The 20,847-nt window shown below is 49.7% G+C and overlaps 1 protein-coding gene across 1 annotated transcript in view; it reads left to right on the top strand.

The window, feature by feature from the left end:
• Positions 1–20,847, top strand: part of ASTN2 (astrotactin 2) — a 915,753-nt gene that overhangs the window by 660,948 nt on the left and 233,958 nt on the right. The window contains exons 14-16 of the mRNA XM_032635679.1: positions 8,141–8,265; positions 11,674–11,778; positions 14,791–14,970. Of these exons, the coding sequence (XP_032491570.1) occupies positions 8,141–8,265; positions 11,674–11,778; positions 14,791–14,970 (410 nt within the window). The remainder of the gene's footprint in view (positions 1–8,140; positions 8,266–11,673; positions 11,779–14,790; positions 14,971–20,847) is intronic.

Consider the following 20,847-nt stretch of genomic DNA (forward strand, 5'->3'; position numbering starts at 1 on the left):
GCCTGGACCTCACCCCCGCCTCCCTTCCTCACTCTCTCCCTGGATAACCCCTCCCAATCGGTCAAGACTCACCTCCTCCAGGGAGCCTTCCTGACCTCCCCAGTCTGTGTTAAGTGCCCCTCCCTGGGTCTCTGAACCTCCTCTATGAATCTTAAACTACCACATTAACCTATAACCGCGTCTTTAAATAGTTAAGGGTTCAAACATTTTTTTCACTGCAACTCAGTTATGCAAAACACTGTAGTCTTCTTAATTTTCTACAGCCAATATAATATTTCCCTCAAGTTTTCATTCCACTGATAGCAAAAAAAGTAGTTCAACTTGCCAGTTAAGGATACAGAACATACTCTTTAGGGTAACTGTTTAGTCTGTTCAAAGTTGAACTCCTCAACAGCCAACCCTGTCTTTCCCTTACCAGGCAGTCTCGCCGACCTCTGCTTGGCCTCAGGGTGCAGATGGGGGCTGGGAAGAACGTGGTCTACTGGATCCTTGCTGGCGTTCACTATGTGATTTCCTGTGTGAGCTAGGCTCTCAGCCCTTGCACTGGCTTCCATTGTGATATGGATGGTCTTGGGCATTTCTTTTGAGAGGGGCTACATATTGGAGTCCACTGCCAAGTCCACAGTCACAAAGTCCCCACCCTCTATGGGACCCTTGTTCTAATCTCAGGCCTCCTTCCCCATCCCCGCTTCCTTGGGAACAGGAGGCTTCTGCCAAGAAGTCTTGTCATCTTTATTCTCTCTACCCTGCAGGGGCAGGACGTGGGGGGCCAACTTCTGCTGGCCTCTTGCTCACCTACTGATACCCTCTCATGGGACCTTCTGTTAGCTTTTCAGAGAAAGGGGCTCACACCCACCCCCAGATTATACCCTGATCTAGGGGAGCAGAGCCCGTCGTTCCTGCTCACCCCCATACCCCTTGGATTTTCCCCAAACCCTTGTTGGTATTTAAACATTTGTTGGTACCGCCCTCAAGGCTGGGGTGAGTAGGGAGGGGATGTTGACTTCCAAGAAGCCCAGTAAGAGGGTTGGTGACTCCCAAGCCTGAACTCTTGGCCTCTTGGTCTTCTGGGCAATTCCTCCCAGAACTAGTGGCAGAAAAAAAGCGTTTTCACCTTCCTTTTTCTGTCCTGTGGGAACTCCCCTGAGGTCATAGCCTGTACCAACTGTCCATTAAAATAAGATATTATGATCTGGGTTGGCCAGGCCTGCCTTTGATATATAAGGGACCTTCACTCGCAGCACAGGTTGGCTTTCAAAACTATTGTCTAGCTCAAGTCACTACAAAGTCAGCTTTGAGATCTAGCCCAAAGCTGAGTGATGGCTCCCTTTCTCTTCTAGAAGGTATGTGCTCTCCTGTCTAAGGACAAATGCCTTTGATTTAGACCAATATGACTCATAGAGAATGAAAACGTCTTCGTTTTAACATTTTCAGCACCATCATCCACCTTGCACACATTTTCACACAATTTATAATATGTGTCTTATGCTAGGCTGTGAGCACCTTGAGAATGAGCTTCAGAGAAACAAAGATTTTGTACCAGCCGCCCACCCCTCCCGGTTCCAGAGGTAGGGAGTGACTTGCCAAAACCACCCAGAAAGGCACTGACAGAGTCAAGATGAGGGCAGGGACCCAACTCCTTGATCACAGAGGAAACCACATCTCAGTCAAAGTTGCCTCTCACTTGGCAGAAAGGCTTAGTTTAGCTGGAGGCGAAGGATGGGTCATGGTTCAAGCCAGGGGAGGCGTCCTCATTGGTATTGGGTTTTTTTTCATGGCACCCTCTCAGGAGGCTGCGGGCAGCCTAGGGAGAGCCAGGGAGAGCAGCCCCCTCCCTGCAGACTCAACAGCGCGCAGGCCAAGACTCCTATTGTCTTCCCTTGACTGAGGAAAGGCTGTGGACAGTGCTGACTGGCTCCGGGATGATTTACTTCTCGGAAATACCTCAATTTAAACGCTAATTTCCCCAGAACTGAGGGGTGATCAGCTCTTGCCTGCTGGTGGCTGTGTATTAGTGTATCCAAAACACTCACACGTATTCTTGAATGGGGACAGGCGGGAGGGAGAACCTTGGGAAGGGTCGGGGGAGCCAGGATGGCCAAGGAGCCCAGCTTCCCTCGCTTGTCGACAAGTTCCTGCCAGCATGGCTGATGACAGGGAAGCTACGCAAGGGACTTGCTCCGGGGAAAGGCTCCCTATAGGTTTGTGTCGCTTGGAGGTCATATGCAGGGGGCATAGGAGGTGAAGAAGCCTGCCCCTACTCTGTACACAACTGAACAGATTCTTGGGGGGCTTGTGCTGTAGGAGGCCCCGGGCTGGGCTCTCTGAGGCTCTCAAAGGAATCCAGGATCCGGTACGGGGTTTAGGAAAAGGAACTAGCACTAAAGATAACTAGGGGGCACTTCCCTGGTGGTCCAGCGGTTGCGACTCCGCACTTCACTGCTGAGGGCCCGTGTTCAGTCCCCGGTCGGGGAACTAAGATCCTGCAAGCCGTGTGGTGTGGCCAGAAAAAAAAAAAAAGCTAACTCTATATGGATCCTCTTCCTCAACCCTTGAAGTTCAACTCATTACTCCCATTTTACAGATGACATTAATAAATAAATGAATATTTATTTATAAATAAATGAATATTTAATGAATAAAGTGTAAGTGACCTCTCCAAGGTCACACAGCCAGAATCTGGATCCATTATCTGTATGATTTCTGAGCCCATGCCCTTTCCACCACCAGATCCCAAGGTAACTGCTGGAATTTGCTCACAAACAAGAGGCGTGAGAGGGAAGTGACAAGAAAGATTTATTCCAAGTGGGGAAAACTGACATGGTTTCTTGGAAGGGGTGGTTTTTCGACTGGTCCTCCTGTTTCATCCTAGCCTTCCTCACCCCGTACCCTTCCTCACCCCCTACCCCATCCCCTGCACCTCCCCAATGTGAATGCACACGTGTGTTCACGTACTCACCAAGAGTGGGAGTTCCGGCCGGCCTCTGCTGAGTGAGATCACTTTTTCCCATCTGGTGCCCGCTAGCTCTGTGGCCCTGCCCCCTGTCTGAGCTCCATGGGAGCCAGGGTTTCTGCATATTAGGAAGTTAGAGGAAGAAAAAGTAGGGTTTTGAAGCTTCTTATGGAAAGGCTGGCATTTTAGACTAAAATCCCCAATATCCCTTGGAAACTAAAGCATTTGGGTACCCTGTAACAAAACATCAGAAAGGACTCCACGTAGGTCATACACACATTACTTTTGTCTCTGGGTTTCCTTCCTTTGCTTCCACAACAAATGTTCATTGAGCACCTACTTTGTATGCAGTTGACACTGGGCTCGGCCCTGGGAAAGGCGGCAGCAAATGGGACAGGCATCGTCTTGGCCCCCGTGGAGCTCACAGTCTAGTGGGAGAGTAGATATCCATCAAGGTCCCGAAGAGCACATCTGGGTTAGGAACTATGAAGCTCTTCCTAGAAGAAAAGAGCAAGATGCTATGAGAGGGTGTAACAGGAGAACTGACCTTGGGAAGGTTTCTGAAGGGCAGAGGAATAATGTGTGGTCTGAGTGACAAGTAGGAGTTGGCCTGCTGCAGGGGGCTGGGGGCCAAGAGCTTGCCAGAGAGAGGGCAAATCCTAAGCCGACCCTTTGTAGGAAGTGAGTATGCCCCATCAGAGGAACTTACGGCCAATCAGTGCAGCTGGACCGCGGGCAGGGGCAGTGGTTCATGAAACAATGCAGAAGGAGTAGGCAGGGGCTAGATGGTGGAGGCCTTGAGACCTTCACACAGTGCCTGCGTTCTCCACCAGGCACCTCCTCTGAATTCCCACTGCCGTTCCCCTAGCGTGCATGGGAGACCCCAAAACACATTTGTGGAGTGAAAGAGACCTCCCACTCCCAGAGTTCTCCTGAGTCCCCGGAACCCAGGATCTGCTACTTTAAAAATCTTATGAATTGTTTCCATATAATGTCAATTGAGATTGAACTGTTTTCATGGATATTTGCCGGGGGAGATGTTTGTCCAAAGAAACAGTAGCCCTGTCGCCGTTAGAGACACAACGTATGCAGACCCGCACACACACAGATATGCACGTACAGTGATATCCCTGGGGTCGGAAGCACACCCCTCCCTGGCCTGGTCTCAGGTTATCCCGGTGATCAGGAGCACGGGCTCTGGATTGATCCAGTGAATGTGTGCTTACTGAGTACCAGGTTCTCAGCTAGGAGCCCCATTACCACTTCCTAACTGTGGACCTCAGTTGGACAAGTTCCTTAACCTCTCTGAGGATCCATGTCTTCATCTGTAAAATGGGAATAATAATAGTAGTTATAGAATTCTCATGTGGTGAAAATGACATACACATTCACATGTATCTTGACACACTACCTAGGACATAGCTGATGATCGACAAATAGGATCAATAAACAAATATTACTTACTCTTCTTCCTATCTGCCTCTTATTAGGATTCGTTAGTTGCCTGGTAGTTTATACTACACGCACACCCACGTACACACGAGCTCTGAGAATCTGGATTTGTTTTCGAGCCAACTGAGTTTCAGCCAGCACCCTGCCATCCCCCCCGCACCCATCACTTCCCCCAGGTGGGTGGATTCTGAAGTTGCTGTCTGGGTTCTGCCTGAGGTTCTCGGCCCAGTGGCACCTTCCCAGCTCTGCTCTTCCCATCCTGTTTTGCCTCCCGGGAGAGCTGACTAATGCAAGGGCCCTGGGCGCCCTCTGCTGGCAGAGGCCATGCAGGACTTGTGGCCATCGCCCAGGCAGCCGCGAAGGGGCCCAGTCCTGAGGGGCCATCATTGGTCCTTGGTCTTTGCTGCAGCTGTCTTGTCATTCCCTGCTCCACCCCTGCCTCCCTCCCTCCCCGCTCTCCGCACTGGCCTGTGAACTCCCACCCTTCCATGGTCTCCCACCTTCTCACACTCTTCCTTGAGACCCTCCCTGCGTCCTGCGAAAACCTTCCTCCGAGAAGGGGAGTGTGCGCTGGCCCCCTGCCCTCCTGAGGTCAGATTGAGGTCAGATTTGCCCAGAGTCAAGCCCAGCTTAAATAGAAGGCAGAAGGATTAGAGGAGAGGAACGTGGGGCTGGCGAGGATGTCCCTGTCCCCCTCCTCTGCGATTATAAACGCATAGCCAGAGATGTGAAGTCGTGACCCTGGGTGGTAAAGTGAGAAGTGACGAGCTTGCCTTCAGATCCCTCTTCCCAAATGCACTTGGTGTGTAAGTCCAGGGAGGTCAGTTCACGTCTCAGAGCCTCCATTTCCCCATCAGTCAAGAGGGGGTGTAATGGCACTCATCTCACAACATTGGAGTGAGGGTCGTGAAGTCACCTGGAGAGCAGAGCCCCTCGTATGCGGTCAAATTACAATGAGTAACAGACCCCTTCTTTAGGCTGCAGCCTGTCTGGGCTCAGTGCACCCAGGGGTGCTACGGCTCTTCCAGCTTTGACAGCCTGTGACTGACACAGGCAGCGTCTTCAGTGCCCTGCACCTGTGCAGGGATGTGGAGTGTGGGCTTTGGGGCCAGACCACCTGAGATCTCCCGCTTCCCGGCTGTGCGGTTTTAAGTAGTTACATAACTGCTTTGTGCTTCTGCTTTTCCACCTCCCAACTAGGGGTCTTAAGGGCACCTAATTCATATGGTTGGGTGAGAACTAATGTAAAGTACTTGGAACATCGCCTGGTGCATAGGAGGTACTCAACAGTTTTTGCCATCATTGTTATTGTGATTTCACTAAGGCAGGCTGAAGAGCGCTTAGGATCCCCATTTTACAGATGAGAAAACTGAGGTTTGAGTGGTTTGCTCCAGGTTTCACAGCTAGGATGCAGTGTGGGCAGATCAGGAACTCAATCTTCAGAGCCATCTCAGTCTTGCCCTCTCCTATTCATAAAACAAGTGCTTGGGTCTCGTGGGGAAGGGACCTTTAGCCAAAAGCCTCCAGCCCATCCAGATCCCTGATAGCTGGCCCTACTGACTGTTCTGTATGGCTGATCCATTGTCTCCCCCACACAGCTGGGAAGATCTAAAGGACAAAGGGAGAAGCCAGTCTATCTCTGGATCCTGAGTACTTAGCTCAGGGCTCCACCCCGAGCGTGTGCTCAGCGCATGTTAGTTGAATGACTAGGGCAGGGGGATAGCCTCCACCTCATTGTATGTCTAAGGGAAGGTCTGTCTTACAAGAGGCCACCTCATGAGGGGGACAGGAAGAAACTTAGTTCCTTAGGCCCTGGTGGGTGTTACATGCTACTTGGGGGCACTTCCATGACCCCTGGCAGGTTCTCTTTTTCTATTCACGTGGCTGACCCACATGTCCAAGTTTGCAGACAAATCAAAGGCCAGCCACAAACACCTAGGTGGAACCCACGACAACAGGCACACGTGTAGACATAAGCAAGTACGGCTCTGCAGACAAACACGGGCACAGCCATGATGCACACCGTAGCAAGCTTCACTGTACAAGTGTGGGTCTAGAAACTCAGCGTCGTGCTCATGCGTGCCCAGCAGACAGTCCAAGGCCCGGCCGCTTACCTCACCAGATGTGCAATCAGAGAGACCAGGTTCCACTCCCAAATTTACTACCTCTTAACTCTGAACCTCATTTTTCCTTTCGTGTGAAATGAAGATAATGATAACTGTCTTGTGGGTCACTGTGAAGATTAAATGATTAAATGGATGCAAAGTGCTTAGCGAGATCCTAGCCAATTAAGGATTCAATCAGTGATTGTCAAAGATGACACTGATGATGATGACGGAGATGCTGGTGATGTTGAAGATGGAGACAGTGGGTCCTCCCCTGGATTCTGACCTGCTCAGGGCTCGGACACCGAGAAGGTGTTCACTAAATGAATGACTAGAGGGTGAGCTTTGAAGGTGCCTGGGGTGGAGTGCATGGGGACGTGCAGTACAGAAAGGAAGGGGACCCAGGTCACAATGCTTGCTTGGCTGCCTTGGAACTGCCCGAGATCCAGGCTTCAAAGGCATTGCTTTGGCATCACAGATTTTTGTTTGCCTCTTTCTGATTTTCATTTCAAGGTTGCCCATTCCAGGTGGCAAAATGAAGCGATAAACCTCCCCTTCCCTTTGTTCTTCAATTCCCCCTCCTCCTTTCCAGATTGTAGTTAGTGTCTCTAACTCTGAGGATTTCTGAATAAGAAGAGACCTCAAAAGTCAGATCTGAATACAGAAATGCCCTGGATACCGTCCATGCCAAGTGGCTATCAAGTTTCCTACTTGCATACTCAGCTACAGCAAGCTCACCACCTCGCAGTGGCAGGCTCTTCCATTTTTAGGCAGGTCTGTTGTCTGGAAGATTGAAGCCTGCCCCCCTGCAATGCACTATCACCTCATCCCCCACACCTTAAGACTACCTTTGTTCAGGGTTCAGTGCCCCGAGGGCACCCCGAGGCTTGTCTTCTGTTTCCTGGAGTGGCCCTGCAGAGAAGCGACAGGGGTACCTGAAGAATTTAGGGCAAGAAAGAGCACTAGCCTAGGAGTGGGGAGATCTGGTTTTGAGTCTAACCCGTTGGTTGTCTGTGAGAAATTTGCTCCCCTTCTCCCGGCCTCAGTTTCCCCATCTCTAAAAGGAGGAGTTTGATCCAAAGGATCTCTTAGGATCCTTCCACTTTAGCACTCCAACACCCATTCTTTCAGGCTTTCCTTTCTCCAGCTCAGTCTCACCCGCTCTTTCTTCAAGCACTCCACACTCTCCTCAGTTCCCTCGCATCCTGGCTCACCGTTGTCACCGCTTACGTAAAGGGACATTTAGCAGCCAAAGAGACAGTTTATAGAATATCAGACTGTGTCTTAGGCAGTTGGCAGCTTTCTCCCATTAAGTGTTTAAAACCACCCTGATATCTGACTTTCATGGAAAAGGAAACTGAGGTTCTGAGTGGACCAGGAACTTGCTCAAGATCACACAGCTAGTAAGTGGTGGGCCAGGACTGAAGCCCCAGCCTGCCGGATTCTGGAACCTGTCCTTAGCACCATGGCCTCAGGGCTGGGACTCAGGGAGCCAGAGGCATCCCACCAAGGCCGTTCACCGGCTCACGAGTCAGTCTCTTCTGTGACTACGAGCTCCCTGCCCTCCTTCCCAGCAGCACCTGCAGCCTCCACTTCCTCCATCTGGCAGCCTCTCTGCTCCTCTCCACAGGGAGAACAACTTCATCAAGGACTTTCCTCAGCTGGCCGACGGGCTGTCGGTGATCCCGCTGCCGGTGGAGGAGCAGTGCCGGGGGGTCCTCTCCGAGCCCCTCCCAGACCTCCAGCTGCTCACCGGTAAGACACACATGCTGGACCCCTCCCCAGCCTCCCTGACCACACGCACACCTGCTCTCCAGTCCATCTCAGCTCTCAGCACGTCCAGGATGGGCCCTGCCAAGCCTCTGTGTTCGTGAGGGATGGGATGGGAAAGGGACCTACCTACCATTTCTTGGACTCATGGACTGTGCAGAGCTAGGGGCTTCCCTGAGACTCCAAGCTCTGAGCCGAGGCCGGATTTACTCTCTTAGCAAACTTCAAGTACACAGTGCAGTATTATTAACTATAGTCACCGGGCTGCACGCTAGACCCCAAAACCGCACTCATCCGGCGTACCTGAACCTCTGTACCCTTTACCCAACATCTCCTCATTTTTCCTACCTCCAGCCATCCTACTCTCTGCTTTTATGAGTCCAACGTTTTTCGATTCCACATAAAAGTGAGATCATGCAGTTCATTTTTAAGTCGTTTTAAAATAAAATAAGTGGACCTCCCCCATCCCCACCCCAACCAGGAGCCTCTCTCAGTTGACAGCATCTCAGTTACACAAGCTGTTTTTGAATGTGGGCACTGGGCCATCCTGGGGGGGTGGGTATCATTCCTCTCGTGTTATAGGTGAGGAATCTAGACTCAGAGAGGTGAAGGGACCGATCAAGGTCACACAGTAAATCCGCCAGGACTAGAACCGGGTGCCATGGCTCCAGGTCTTCTGCCCTTTTCACTCCACTCTGCAGTCCATCCCCCAACCCCCAAGCTCCGTCTCTCCCCTACTGAGAAGCCCTCTTTTGCAGGCTCTCCTGAGGGTTGTATTTTCTGTGCCACTGCAGGATGCCCATCTGTTCCACCTCATCTTCTCCCAGTTTCTCTCTTGCCCTTTTGGGGGACTTTCCCAAGATGTAAGGACCCTGGCTCTGCTTTTGTGATACAGTACATTGTGGTTCTGCATTAGTGGTACAAACTCTTAGGATTATTTGTTTTGATTTGGGGATCCTTGGAGGTGTCCTCATAAAGGAACTGTTACATTTTAAGAGTTACTATTTTTTGTTTTTTTTTTACTTACCAGAAAAAATACCCCCCCCCCCCAATCCCGGGACTTCATTTTACCCCTAATCCTTTGGTGGGGATCTAGGATAGAGTCAGGTAAGGTGGGGGTCAGAGATTGAGTAGGACTGGGGATGGGTTTTTGGTCAGGAATAGTATGCAAGTAAGTGAGTGAGTCAGTAAATAGGTATTTATTGAGAGCCTACTATATGTCAGGCTCTGTTTTGTCTCTGCAGGAGTGGGAATAATATAGACCATGGCCTTGACCTCATGAAGCTGACATTTCACTGAAGGGGCTTATATTTCAAGCTGGAATCCAGGAGGGACCAGGGATGGGGAAAGTGAGGGATGGAGTGATGATGACTTATGGGGGTGGCCCAGGGATGGGGTGAGGGGCAGGGAAGATGGTTTGGTAAATTTCTTGATAATCAAAAGAGGTAGCGGGCTTCCCTGGTGGCGCAGTGGTTGAGAGTCCGCCTGCCGATGCAGGGGACGCGGGTTCGTGCCCCGGACCGGGAAGATCCCACATGCCGCGGAGCAGCTGGGCCCGTGAGCCATGGCCGCTGGGCCTGCGCGTCCGGAGCCTGTGCCCCGCAACGGGAGAGGCCACAACAGTGAGAGGCCCGCATACCGCAAAAAAAAAAAAAAAAAAAAAAAAAAAAAAAAAAAAAAAGAGGTAGCAACGTTGTTTTGCTTTGTTTTGTTTCCTTTTGGACACCATTCCACCAAGTGCATCAACAGTCTGCATCAGAATATCTGCCTCCCTCTATTGGGGACGGCCCCTCCAAGCCTGCTCTGAATTAGGGCAAGCAATCATAGACGGGGCAGAGGCTGCCTGGGTGCTGGTGTCTAGTCTTCCTGTACCGACTGTTTTCTTTGCCCTGACTCAAAACACGGCCCTCTCCTCCTCTCCCACCCTCTCTCCTTCTCTCCCGGGTGTCTGCAGAGGAAGGAAAGGACAGGCAGAGCAGATAAACAGAGAGGACGTATTTGTAACAAAACAACCTCCCTCCAGTGGACATATCTTTGGGGATCATGAATATTTTACTTTAAAATGAAAAGAAAGCCTCTAAGAAATTATATTATTCCTGAGGCTAAGGGGGGGAAAAAAGTTGATAGTAATGGACAACTTTAATACTGCAGTAATGTCCAGGAAGAAATCATTTGTTCCAGTGAGATTCTCATTTGCATCTTGGTATCAAATATCTCTTTAAGTGCCTCCTCACCAGGGGACAAGAGAAAAGGACAGAAAATGTGCCTGCCATTTGCAGAGGATACACAACAATAACAGTAACTGCTGATGTGACTAGCATTTCTTTTTCACGTATTTTTTCCTGATTATAAAAAAGAGAGTCTGCAGCGCTTAGAGTACAAAATTTAGAAAATGGAGATGAATATAAATCAGAAAACAAGGATCTTTCACACATCCACCACACTAAGTTAACCACTTGCTAACATTTTGCTGTGTGTGTTTTTTTTTCTTTGTGTATGTTTTGTCTACACTTGTGTTTCACACAATGCATTCTATGGAACATGAGTTCCAGTGAAACCTAACAACGGGGCTCCTTGGTCAAAAATGTTTGCAAAATGTTGTGCACTATCGTCATGTACCTTTAAAATGCATTAATTTATTCAAGGTGCTGAGAAATTATACAGCTTTTTTTTTTTAATCTTTTTTAACTTTGTTTAGCCAATGTTTCTTGGTCTTGTTTGAAATGGTAACCTTTTATGTGTACGCACAGGTATTTTATGAGATGCCAAAGGACATCTTATGTTTCCATGTTAGGAAACAGTCTGTAGAGGGTGAACAAACATAAATTGTCAGATAGTAAATGTATTAGGCTTTGCACATGGTCTCTGTCACAACTGCTCGACCCTGCTGTCATCGTGCAAAAGTAGTCTTAGGCCGTATGTGATGAATGGGCTGTGGTTCTCTGGCCCCCAGTCCACACGTAGGACATTTCAAGATGACCAAAGGACTTCCACTGCTATTAACTTATTTGAGTCTCACAATACGCTTGTGAAATAAGATCAGCCCAGGTAGCCATGGTATCAGATGGGGAAACTGAGGCACCGTGTATCTAGCACCCCATGGCAAACCGCCACCAGAGTTAGTGGAACCGTAAACCCATTCTTGCTTGTAGGGTAAAGGGGGCCATGTGAGCTGTAGAGCAGAGAGAAAAGGCGGGGTTGGGGCTGAGGTCAGAGGCCTGGAGGTGGAGTCCAGATAAAACTTCCAGCCCCAGAGAGAGCCCTCACTCTAGGGCCGAGCCTCTGTCCACTTAGAAGAGGTGGCTGTTACCCAGAGCCCAGGGCTGCAGGGTGGGCTTGTAGGGTGAGGCCTCTAAGTGCTGGGCTCACATGAGCTTCTTCTTCCCTCCCCAGGAGACGTCAGGTATGATGAGGCCATGGGTTACCCCATGGTGCAACAATGGCGGGTCCGCAGCAACCTGTACCGCGTGAAGCTCAGCACCATCACCCTCTCGGCAGGTGAGGACTGCCGCCCGCAGCCAGGGGACTTGGCGTGGTTCAGCTCAGGTCTGCCAAGGCTGCCGGCCCTGGAGATGCTGAGGGAATGAGGCCACGCCCCATCCACCTACCCACCCCACCTCCCACCCCCCCCCCCCGCCCCCGCCATCAACAATCTCACAGGGAGGGCAGACTGACAAGCAGGCAGGACAGTGGTGTCCACACACTGCAGCAGGTCAATGCAGTAATGGGGCCGCTGTCCATTCTGGGGAGTCAGAGAGGCTCCTGGAGGAAGGGGTGTCTGAGCAGGGTGTGGGGGATGAATAGGAGAGAGGGGCAAATGATAATCTAGGTGACACTTACATTCTCGAAGTATTTCAGGTGTGTGGATTGTATGAGTTCTTTCAGGCACTGATTCCTCTGGTTTCTCCTGGCTGATTTCTTTTCCTGCCCATTTCCTACTCAGCAGTCATGCAGTCCCTGCTCCCCTCCCCCCACCAACACACACACACACACGCACGCACGCACACGCACACACACACTGCTCACACTTTGTCCACATGAACCCTGTGCTTCAGCTGATGGGGACGGTTTGTTGTTCTCAAAATGGGACATTTTCTTTCTTGTCTCTGTGACTTTGCGCACGCTGTTCCCTCCGCCTGGATCTCCTCGCACACCCTACACTACTCGGAGATGCCTCCCCCATTATCTATACCCTTTGGAATAATTCAAGGAACTCCCTGTGCTCAACTGCCTATGTTAAAGCACTAACAAGTGCTTGATTCACATCAGAATCCTGTCTGTCTCCCCCACTAACCTGAGAACTGTGGGTAGGGCTTGGGTCTTATTTATTCCTGTACCTTACATTCCTGCACATTACTGGTGCTCCGTTTTGATGAAGGAATAAAAGATAAATGAAAACTGAAAAGTAAGGAAATGAAAACTGAAAAGATGGGGCCTGGCCTTGGGTTTTCTACCCTGACTCTTACTCATAACACTGCCACTGGGTTATTGTCCAAGTATCTTGAAATGGTGGGCGAGCTCTTTTCTCCTCTTTTCCCTTTCAATATTGCTTTGTTTGTGAGCAACATGGAACTCTTTTAGCCTGGGTATGGGGAAGTATAAATAGTAATTATGGCTGACATCACCCAAGTGCTTTATAATGTTTCATATCTTAGGGCTTACATCAGTCTCGAGGGGAAGGCATTCTCTATCACTTTTTTTTTTTCAGATAAGGAAACTGAGGGTCAGAGAGGTTAAGTAACTTGCCCAAGGTCACACAGCTAGTAAGTGGCAGAACAGGAGCAGGGCAGGGATTTGAAGGCAGTGTTGTCTGCCTGGATAAAGAGCCACAGGGCATCTCCATGGTGTTATTTACTACTTAACAGAAACCATCTCATTATTAACTCTGCTGCATTAATTACCCAGCTGCATGGGTTAACAGGTTGATGGGGAGGGGTTGTTCTAATCAAGGACCCATTCTTTGAGCCCTGTTTCTGTTTTTACCACCACCCACACCTTTACACCTGCGCTTGTGAATAACACTGCTGTGTTCCTGTTAGAACTACAAAGGTGTATCTACTTTAATTAATCAATAATGATGCTCCGGAGAACTCCCTTGTAAATCAAATGTTCGCAAATTGGAGCGCATTTTTAATGTCGAAGAAGAGCTTGCTCTTTTACATTTTAGTTTGATGTGGCACAGAATCAGTTGTTCTTATAATAATGGGCGTCGGTGTGCCTGCCGTGTCCGGGATCTGTGCCGTGAACCTGGCTGACTTGTGGGTGGGGAAGGGTGCATGTGCAGACTCAGAGACAAACAGGACAGACCTTCTGCTTTCAAGGTGGTGCCTGTTGAAGGTGCAAAGGGTAGGTGCTCCAGATGGTGGGAAAGCTTCTTGGGGGAGGGGTGACTTCCTGGGGCCTGAAAGCATGAGTGTGACTTAGGGAGGAAGTGGGAGTCCATTCCAGGTAAATTGTGGTGTGTGTGTGTGTGTGTGTGTGTGTGTGTAGAGTGTGGGAGGGATATACATAGAGAAAGAATGATGGAAATCCCAGATCACACACAGGAGAAATAAGAAAACTGATTTGGCCACAGATAAAGCCTGATGTATGTAGCTCATGGGAGATGACCTTGGAGGCCTGGGATAACCAGGTAAGGTCATTGAGCTTTATCCATAGCAGGGAGGAGCCCAGAAGGTCTTAAGGCCCCTGGAAAAATAGCTTGGTGACCTGCCTGTAGGAGGAGAAAGAAGGCAGGGGGGCAGTGGTTACTGAGTGATTGCTGTGCAGGCCCCGTGCCAGGCACTGAGGACTCAGGCCCCTTTGGCATAGGACTAAAGGCAATGGAACAGCAAGGAGGCCCTTGACAATGACAGGAGAAAGGACATAACTGTTGTTTTAGGGAGGCTGAGGCAGGGACAGAAAGGGAAGTGATGTTACAGGAAGCTAAGCCAGGGATCAGATATGAGGACACAGACTGTCTGCTGAGCCTGGGCCAGTGCAGCCCCCAGGCTCCAGCCGTGGACAGCTCAGGCCCTGGATAATTGGGTACATGGGAAGTGCGTGCATCCTGGGGTGAGAAGAGAAGTGGGTTGGAATCCTAGCTCCTCTGGCTGGAGGACCAAAGGCAAATCAGCTCCAGTTTATGACCTTTGACTTGCTCATCCACTCGACAGGGCTTATTATGGTTGGGACTGCAGTGCTGGGCTGAGGTTAAATTAGACAAAGTGTCCGGAACATCTAGCAGTGTGCCTGGTACACGCTAGGTGCTCAGTAGATATCAGCTTTGATTTTTCCTGGTTGCGATGTTCAGGTCGCCAGCTATAGGCCTTCCTCTGCTGTTGATTCCCTGTCAGTCCTAGTGTCTTGTGTGTCCACCAGCGAGAGCAGTCTTTGCAAAATAAGTGAGGGAAAGCTGTGCACATTTGGCTGACACCATGGTGATGGATAAAGCACCAAATCCAGGCTTGTCATTTGCCGGCCACCAGCCTCCCAAGCCTGACCACCTCTGCGTGCTGCTCCTCTGTCCAGGCTTCACCGACGTCCTCAAGATCCTGACCAAGGAGAGCAGTCGGGAAGAGCTGCTGTCCTTCATCCAGCACTACGGCTCACACTACGTCGCGGAGGCCCTCTATGGCTCCGAGCTCACCTGCGTCATCCACTTCCCCAGCAAGAAGGTCCAGCAGCAGCTGTGGCTCCAGTATCAGAAAGGTAAGCCTGGAGGGCTTGCTGGAGGTGGTTGCCAGATGCAGTGCCGGAGGTAAGGCTGCGCGGGAGATAACTGAGCTCCCTGGGAGCTAAATCCTGGCTCTGCCCCATAGAAACTGGGTGGCCTTAGGCAAGTCCCTGCCCCTCTCTGGGCTTCTCGTTCACTGTGGATGGAATGAAGGGCCGTGTGATGCTTTCTCAGGAGTCTTTCAGTTCAGGCATTTCCTGAGAGCCCGGGGTGGTGTTCCGGACTCCAGAACCCTGGCCTTCTACAGCACGCTCCTTGTTTCCCACTCTCTCCCCTTGAAACAACTGCCGGGGTCGGTGGGTGGAGGAGGCTGTGGGGTGGGAGTGTGTCTCCCAGACACCTTCTTCTCTTCAGGCTCTTGAAAGAACCCAAGAAGAGCTCTGGCTCCTTTGGGAGCAATCACCTCATGTCTGGGGGACAGTTTCAGGTCTCTGCCATGGAGAGACTTTTATCCTCAGGGAGGGTCAGCAGATCTTATTTCCCTCCGATTATCAGCTATTATCAGAATTGGAATTTCCCAGATGCAGGAGACCAGTCTGTGCCACTCCCCTTGGGAAATCCATTCCCTTCCCACCTCAGTTTTCCCTTCCTGTGAAATGGGTACTTTAGCCATTCCTGTCTCCCTCCTACATTAAAGGAAAGTGGTTTATGCAGTAGCATTTGGAGAAAGATGGAACTATGGCACACATGCATTATGTATTATAACAGGTCCATGTAGTCACAGCCCCATTTCACAGATGAGAAGATGAATCTCAGATAAGCCAACAAGTCAAGTGCCCTGCAGACACACGTAGCAGGGTGAGGATCACTTCCTGTTACCATTGTTACTATTATTATCAATTAATTTGAAAAGAAAGTCTCTCGATCGACGGAAAGGGTGAGGCATAGTGTTAAAACGTGCTTGCACCTTCTCCATATGGACCAGCCATCCTATCTCCAAGAACCAGATCGACCGTAACTCCTAAAACCACAGAATGTGGGAGCCACAGGGACCTGACAGGTCTCACTGGGCTCAGCACTCCCATTGCGTACCTGGGAAAACTAAGGCTGAAAGGGAAGAGGAATCTTTCTCAGAGTCACTCAGCTCCTCTGGATAGAGCCAAGACAGAGCGGGACGCTGCATACTCCCTGTCTAGCTCTTCTCATGCAGCCCCTCATCCCCAACGGGATGAAGCCCTTTGTCTTTTCCCGAACAATTCCCTTTGCGCTCTCCACCCTGTCATGGTCTCATCCCTACCTTTCTCGTGTGTGCGACTGTTTGGGGCACCGGGGGTGGTTTATAGGCGCAGGGGAATAATTGAGTTGTCTGGGAATAGCTCCGGTTTATGGCTGTGACAACAACAGTCTTTAAGGAAGTGCATTAAATCAATAGAAGTCTCATTGTGCTACCCTATAAATAAGGTGACACATCATTAAGCAGGGCAATAAGCTTCCGGACTTTGAAGTAATACAATTAGGTTATGTTTATAAAAACCTTTGCTCACTGTGGCCACTGAACCAATTTGCCTCGTCCGGCATTTGAGGCCTGGGACGCTGCGCTAATGCTGAATCCCACCCCATCTCCACCCTCGGCTGCTTCCAGGCCTTGGACTTTTTCTCTCCAGAAAATGCTATTTCTTATATACAATGGATGCATGGAATCTATGGCAAGTAAGATGGGGACGAGGGCAGACAGAATGCTGAAACAGCAGCTGGGGACCCCCTTCAAGACTCAGAGAACCTTCAAGTTTTCCACAAACTTGCTGGGTGAACTTGGTACAGAAGCTTTTCCTTCTGGGCTTCCAGGGCAAAGGCACCTTTCTTTCTTCCCTCGTCCGTGCTCGCTCCCAGAAGAGCATAGGGATACACTGAGGCCGGCTGATCTGTGTGTGTTTCTTCCTCTCTGTCTCTACCTGATGTGACCACCTGGATGGTACATCAAACACTGTAGTTTTACTTTTAAATTTGCAAGTGATGCTGAGGAGGAGGTGGATGAGAACCTGGGAATTTGCCCACGAAGGACAGAAAGGACTCTGGACTCAGAGATAGTTGGTGTGTGTCCCTTCTCTCCCCAGCCACCTGTGTGTCATTGACATCTATATGTCAACTGTGTGTCACTGACATCTGTGAAACCAGGATTCACTGGGGACCAGGTCAGGATGAATCTGGGTTTGGAAGCTGATCACTCTTGGGGCAGAGCTTGTGGGAAGAAGACGGATTAGAACAGTGTCGAAGTGGGACAGACAGGATTTCAAGTCCCGATACCTCTTCTTACATCCCTGCCAGGAAGCCTCAGGCAAAGTAACTTCTAAGTTTCAGTCTCCTTGTTTGGTAAGTGAGGGATAGTAATTTCCTTACAAGGCTTTTGGGAGAATGAAATGAGAGAATACAGGTAAGACACATCGCATGCAATAAGTACATAAAAAACTTAACGTGAAGTGACGTTATGGACATCAGCTGAGGATTGTAGTCCTGGCCACAGCTTTTGCTAATGTGTGGCCACAGCCCTCATTTCTCCCTGAAAAGCACCTGTGTCACTAGTCCCTGCAAATATCCTTTCAACCCAGCAAGGGTAGAGGGTGGAGTGCTCCAGGATTCTTTGAAATCTATGTTTAGACCCAGATGGTGGTTTCTTCTTGGTAGGAAAGGCCAAGGCTGAAAGAGCAGGCTGTGAAGAGACCAAACAGGGTGTGGATAAGAACCACGGACATTGTACAGCCCTTCACAGTTTACACACAGCCTTCCTTCGGTCCTCCCACCTACCCCTTGAGGCAGAGAAGGCGCAAATACTCACCCTTTATCTTAGAGAAGGGAAATCTGAACTTAAAAGAGATTGGGGGCTTATCAGGGCCACACAGTTTGCTACTGAATGAGCTGGTGTTTAAATTCCAACCTGAGCCCACATCCAGTGTCCCCAGACATTAGAAACAAACGTCCCAGCCTTTCCAGGTTCACTAATCACGGGGCTCTGGCCACTGTTGTGATCCAGCCACTAGAAGTCATGGAAAGTCAAGGGAGTTGGGGTGATTGTCCCTGATTAAAATATCTCCCACGAGTCATTCATTAACCTCTGGTTCACTGGTACTTCCTAAGTGCTTCTTCTCAGCAGACCTCACGCCACATGCTGGGGCATTGCGGTAGGCAAGACATGGGTGCTGTCCTCACGTGGGTCCAGCCTGTATTAGCCTTCCAACATTTTGTCATTCTTGTGATAGACGTTTTTTTTCTTTAATCTACTGATAGACGGCTGGAGAAAGGCAGGTGGCTGGGCACGTGGTGGGGAACCCAGTCACTGTCATACGATGGCCCATAACTTGTTTCATGTACCAGTTCTGATTCGCTGGGGAGTGGCTTTTCTAGACCAGTGTGTGAAGGTCACTGGGATCACTGGGAAAGAACGCTGAGATCAATGAACAACATCTGCTGTTTGCAGAAAGGGAGAGTGGTTGTCCATACCTTTGTACTGTTTCCCTGTAATAGGGCAAAATGAAAGCTTGAACAACAGACCCAGCTTCAGCTGGTGATTCCAGAGAGGCACTGGGCATGCCAACAAGAACTAGAAAGATCCAGGCAGGGAGGCGGGGTTTCCTATCACCAAGTGGATATTATGGGCATTCCACCAGTCTAGAAGGGACTGGAGCAACTGGACAGGTCAATTAGATGGTACCAGCCAAAGCCTGGAAGAGCTGGACCTTAGAAGGCAACTAGAATAGCTTAAGTCATCCCCAGAAACTCCAGCCCAGGTATGATTAGCTTGGAAGCTGTTCAGCCTGTCAGGTTCCTTTAACCATCACCTCTGCTCCCAGGCCGTGCTCCAAGCACCACGTCAAGTTTTTAGTTTCTTGCCGCAGCTTAATATTTTCACTATATGCTACTGTTTTCCTGATGCACCTATATTTTGAAAAGCTACTTTTCTCCTAATTGGGGCTTCACTTCACTCTTTGACTTAATATTCACACATTCTTCCTAGCCATGACCTCGATGCATGAGTCTTATATCATGATTAAGACTCCCTGTATAAAGTTACCCTTCTTCTGGCTATCTTGGATAAAGACTTCCTCATTTGCAGATAAAACACAGGTTTTGCAGTCGATGGACCTCGGTTCAGATCCCAGCTTCCCTCTTACAAGCTGTGTGATCTTGGGCAAATCGGTTCACACTCTGAGATCTACTTTCCCATATGCAAGATACCGGATCCAATGACAGCATAGACACACCAATGATGGACTTATTTATCTACCACTGAGCCAGGCATCTAATTACTCTTTTGATCCAATCCACTCCCTCCACCCATGGCTGCCGCATACACTTGGGTAACCGTGATCCCAGATGTGTGTGTGTAGGTGCACCCGTGTATATATCGGGACAGGGGGAGATACGGCTGCCACTTTACTCCGCTCTCTTGTCAGTTGACTCGGCACTAAGGACAGGGGTAGACTGGACTCAGGTGGAGAGGGACTGCTGGGGTGGAGCCAGTGAGGGAGGGAGCCTTGGAGCTCTACTAGGGAGGTGTCTGTGACACCTGCACTTCTGTTAACCCTTGTCATTCTCTATTCAGAGGGGATAGTGATGAATGCAGAAATTATGAGTCTGATAGGTTTCCTGAATTTTCAGTTGCTTCTTTTTCACGGAGAAAGTGACTATGGAAGGTAAAGGATGTGTGCATGTAAAGGAATTGTTTGTTCTGTGTGTGTGTGAGAGAGAGACAGAGACAGGGACAGAGAGAGATAGAGACAGAGAGAGATGGAGAGAGATTGACTGAGGGAAATAGGAGGAGACAGAAAAACAAAGAGAGATAGACACAGGGAAACCAAAATCCACAAAGAGAAATGAAGAAACAAAAAGTGTAGAAGAGAAACTGTGTGTGCGATTAATGTGTGTTTTCCAAGTTTAGAGACTCGGTGACCCTGATGAAAGGACATTCTCCATGTGAAGGTTGAACTGCTCTTGAGTTTAGATTGGGAGAGGCTATAACATAGAGATGTCCCCACAGATAAATGCCTGTTGCCACCTTTAAGAGATGTTTTATCTCTATTTTAATTTCCCAAGACTGTCCAAAGGAATGAACTTCTGCATTTCCATTTGAATTACGATGCCCTTTTGAATGTCACCTGAAACATTCCTAGATTACTCTTTAAAGGAATTCTGGCTGTTTGAAAGGCACCTCAGGAGTTGGGGAGGGGGGAGGAGAAGGGAAAGATGTAGTCAAGTGTCACCTCCTTTTGTGAGGACAGGTGTAGCCCAGGGGCTGATGTGAGCTGGAGAACTCTCCTGGGCTTTCTGTTTCCTGAGGGGACTTGCTTCAGAGATGCCAACCGGACATGAAAAGAGTCAGTCTCAGAGCTGAGACCTGCATGGGTACTGGTCTGCTTCCCTGGTGAAATCATCTGGGGGCAGTTCTCAGTTCCCATTTGCTTGACCGTTCATTAGCATTTGATGGCGCTGACCACTTCCTGCTTGAGGCACTGTCTACGTTTGCTTCCGTGGTACCAGATCTTCCTGGTTGCCCACCGTCCTTCCTGACTGTTCCTTCTCTGTCTCCTTTGCTGGCTTATTCTCCTCTGCCAAACCAGTCAGTATGGTTTTGCAGAACTGCCCTTGTCTCTGTGGGGACTCTCAGCCACGCTCTCTGTTGCCATCCCTACGCTGATGACTCCCATTTTATAGTTCAGCCTCCAAGCTTTCCTCTGATATGTGCTATCCCGGTAGCTCTCTGCCTGCCCAAGCTCTGCCTCACACAGCCTAGAATTTTTCCAGTGTTCTGGTGAAAAGCACCTGTATCTCTTTAGAGGCAGAGCCACAAACCTAGAAATCCTCAACATTCTCCCTCTCCCTCGTTCCCCCCATTTCCAAACCATCCCAAGTCTTATCAA

The sequence above is a fragment of the Phocoena sinus genome, chromosome 6 (assembly GCF_008692025.1).
Source record: "Phocoena sinus isolate mPhoSin1 chromosome 6, mPhoSin1.pri, whole genome shotgun sequence".
NCBI classification, from domain to species: Eukaryota; Metazoa; Chordata; class Mammalia; order Artiodactyla; family Phocoenidae; genus Phocoena; species Phocoena sinus.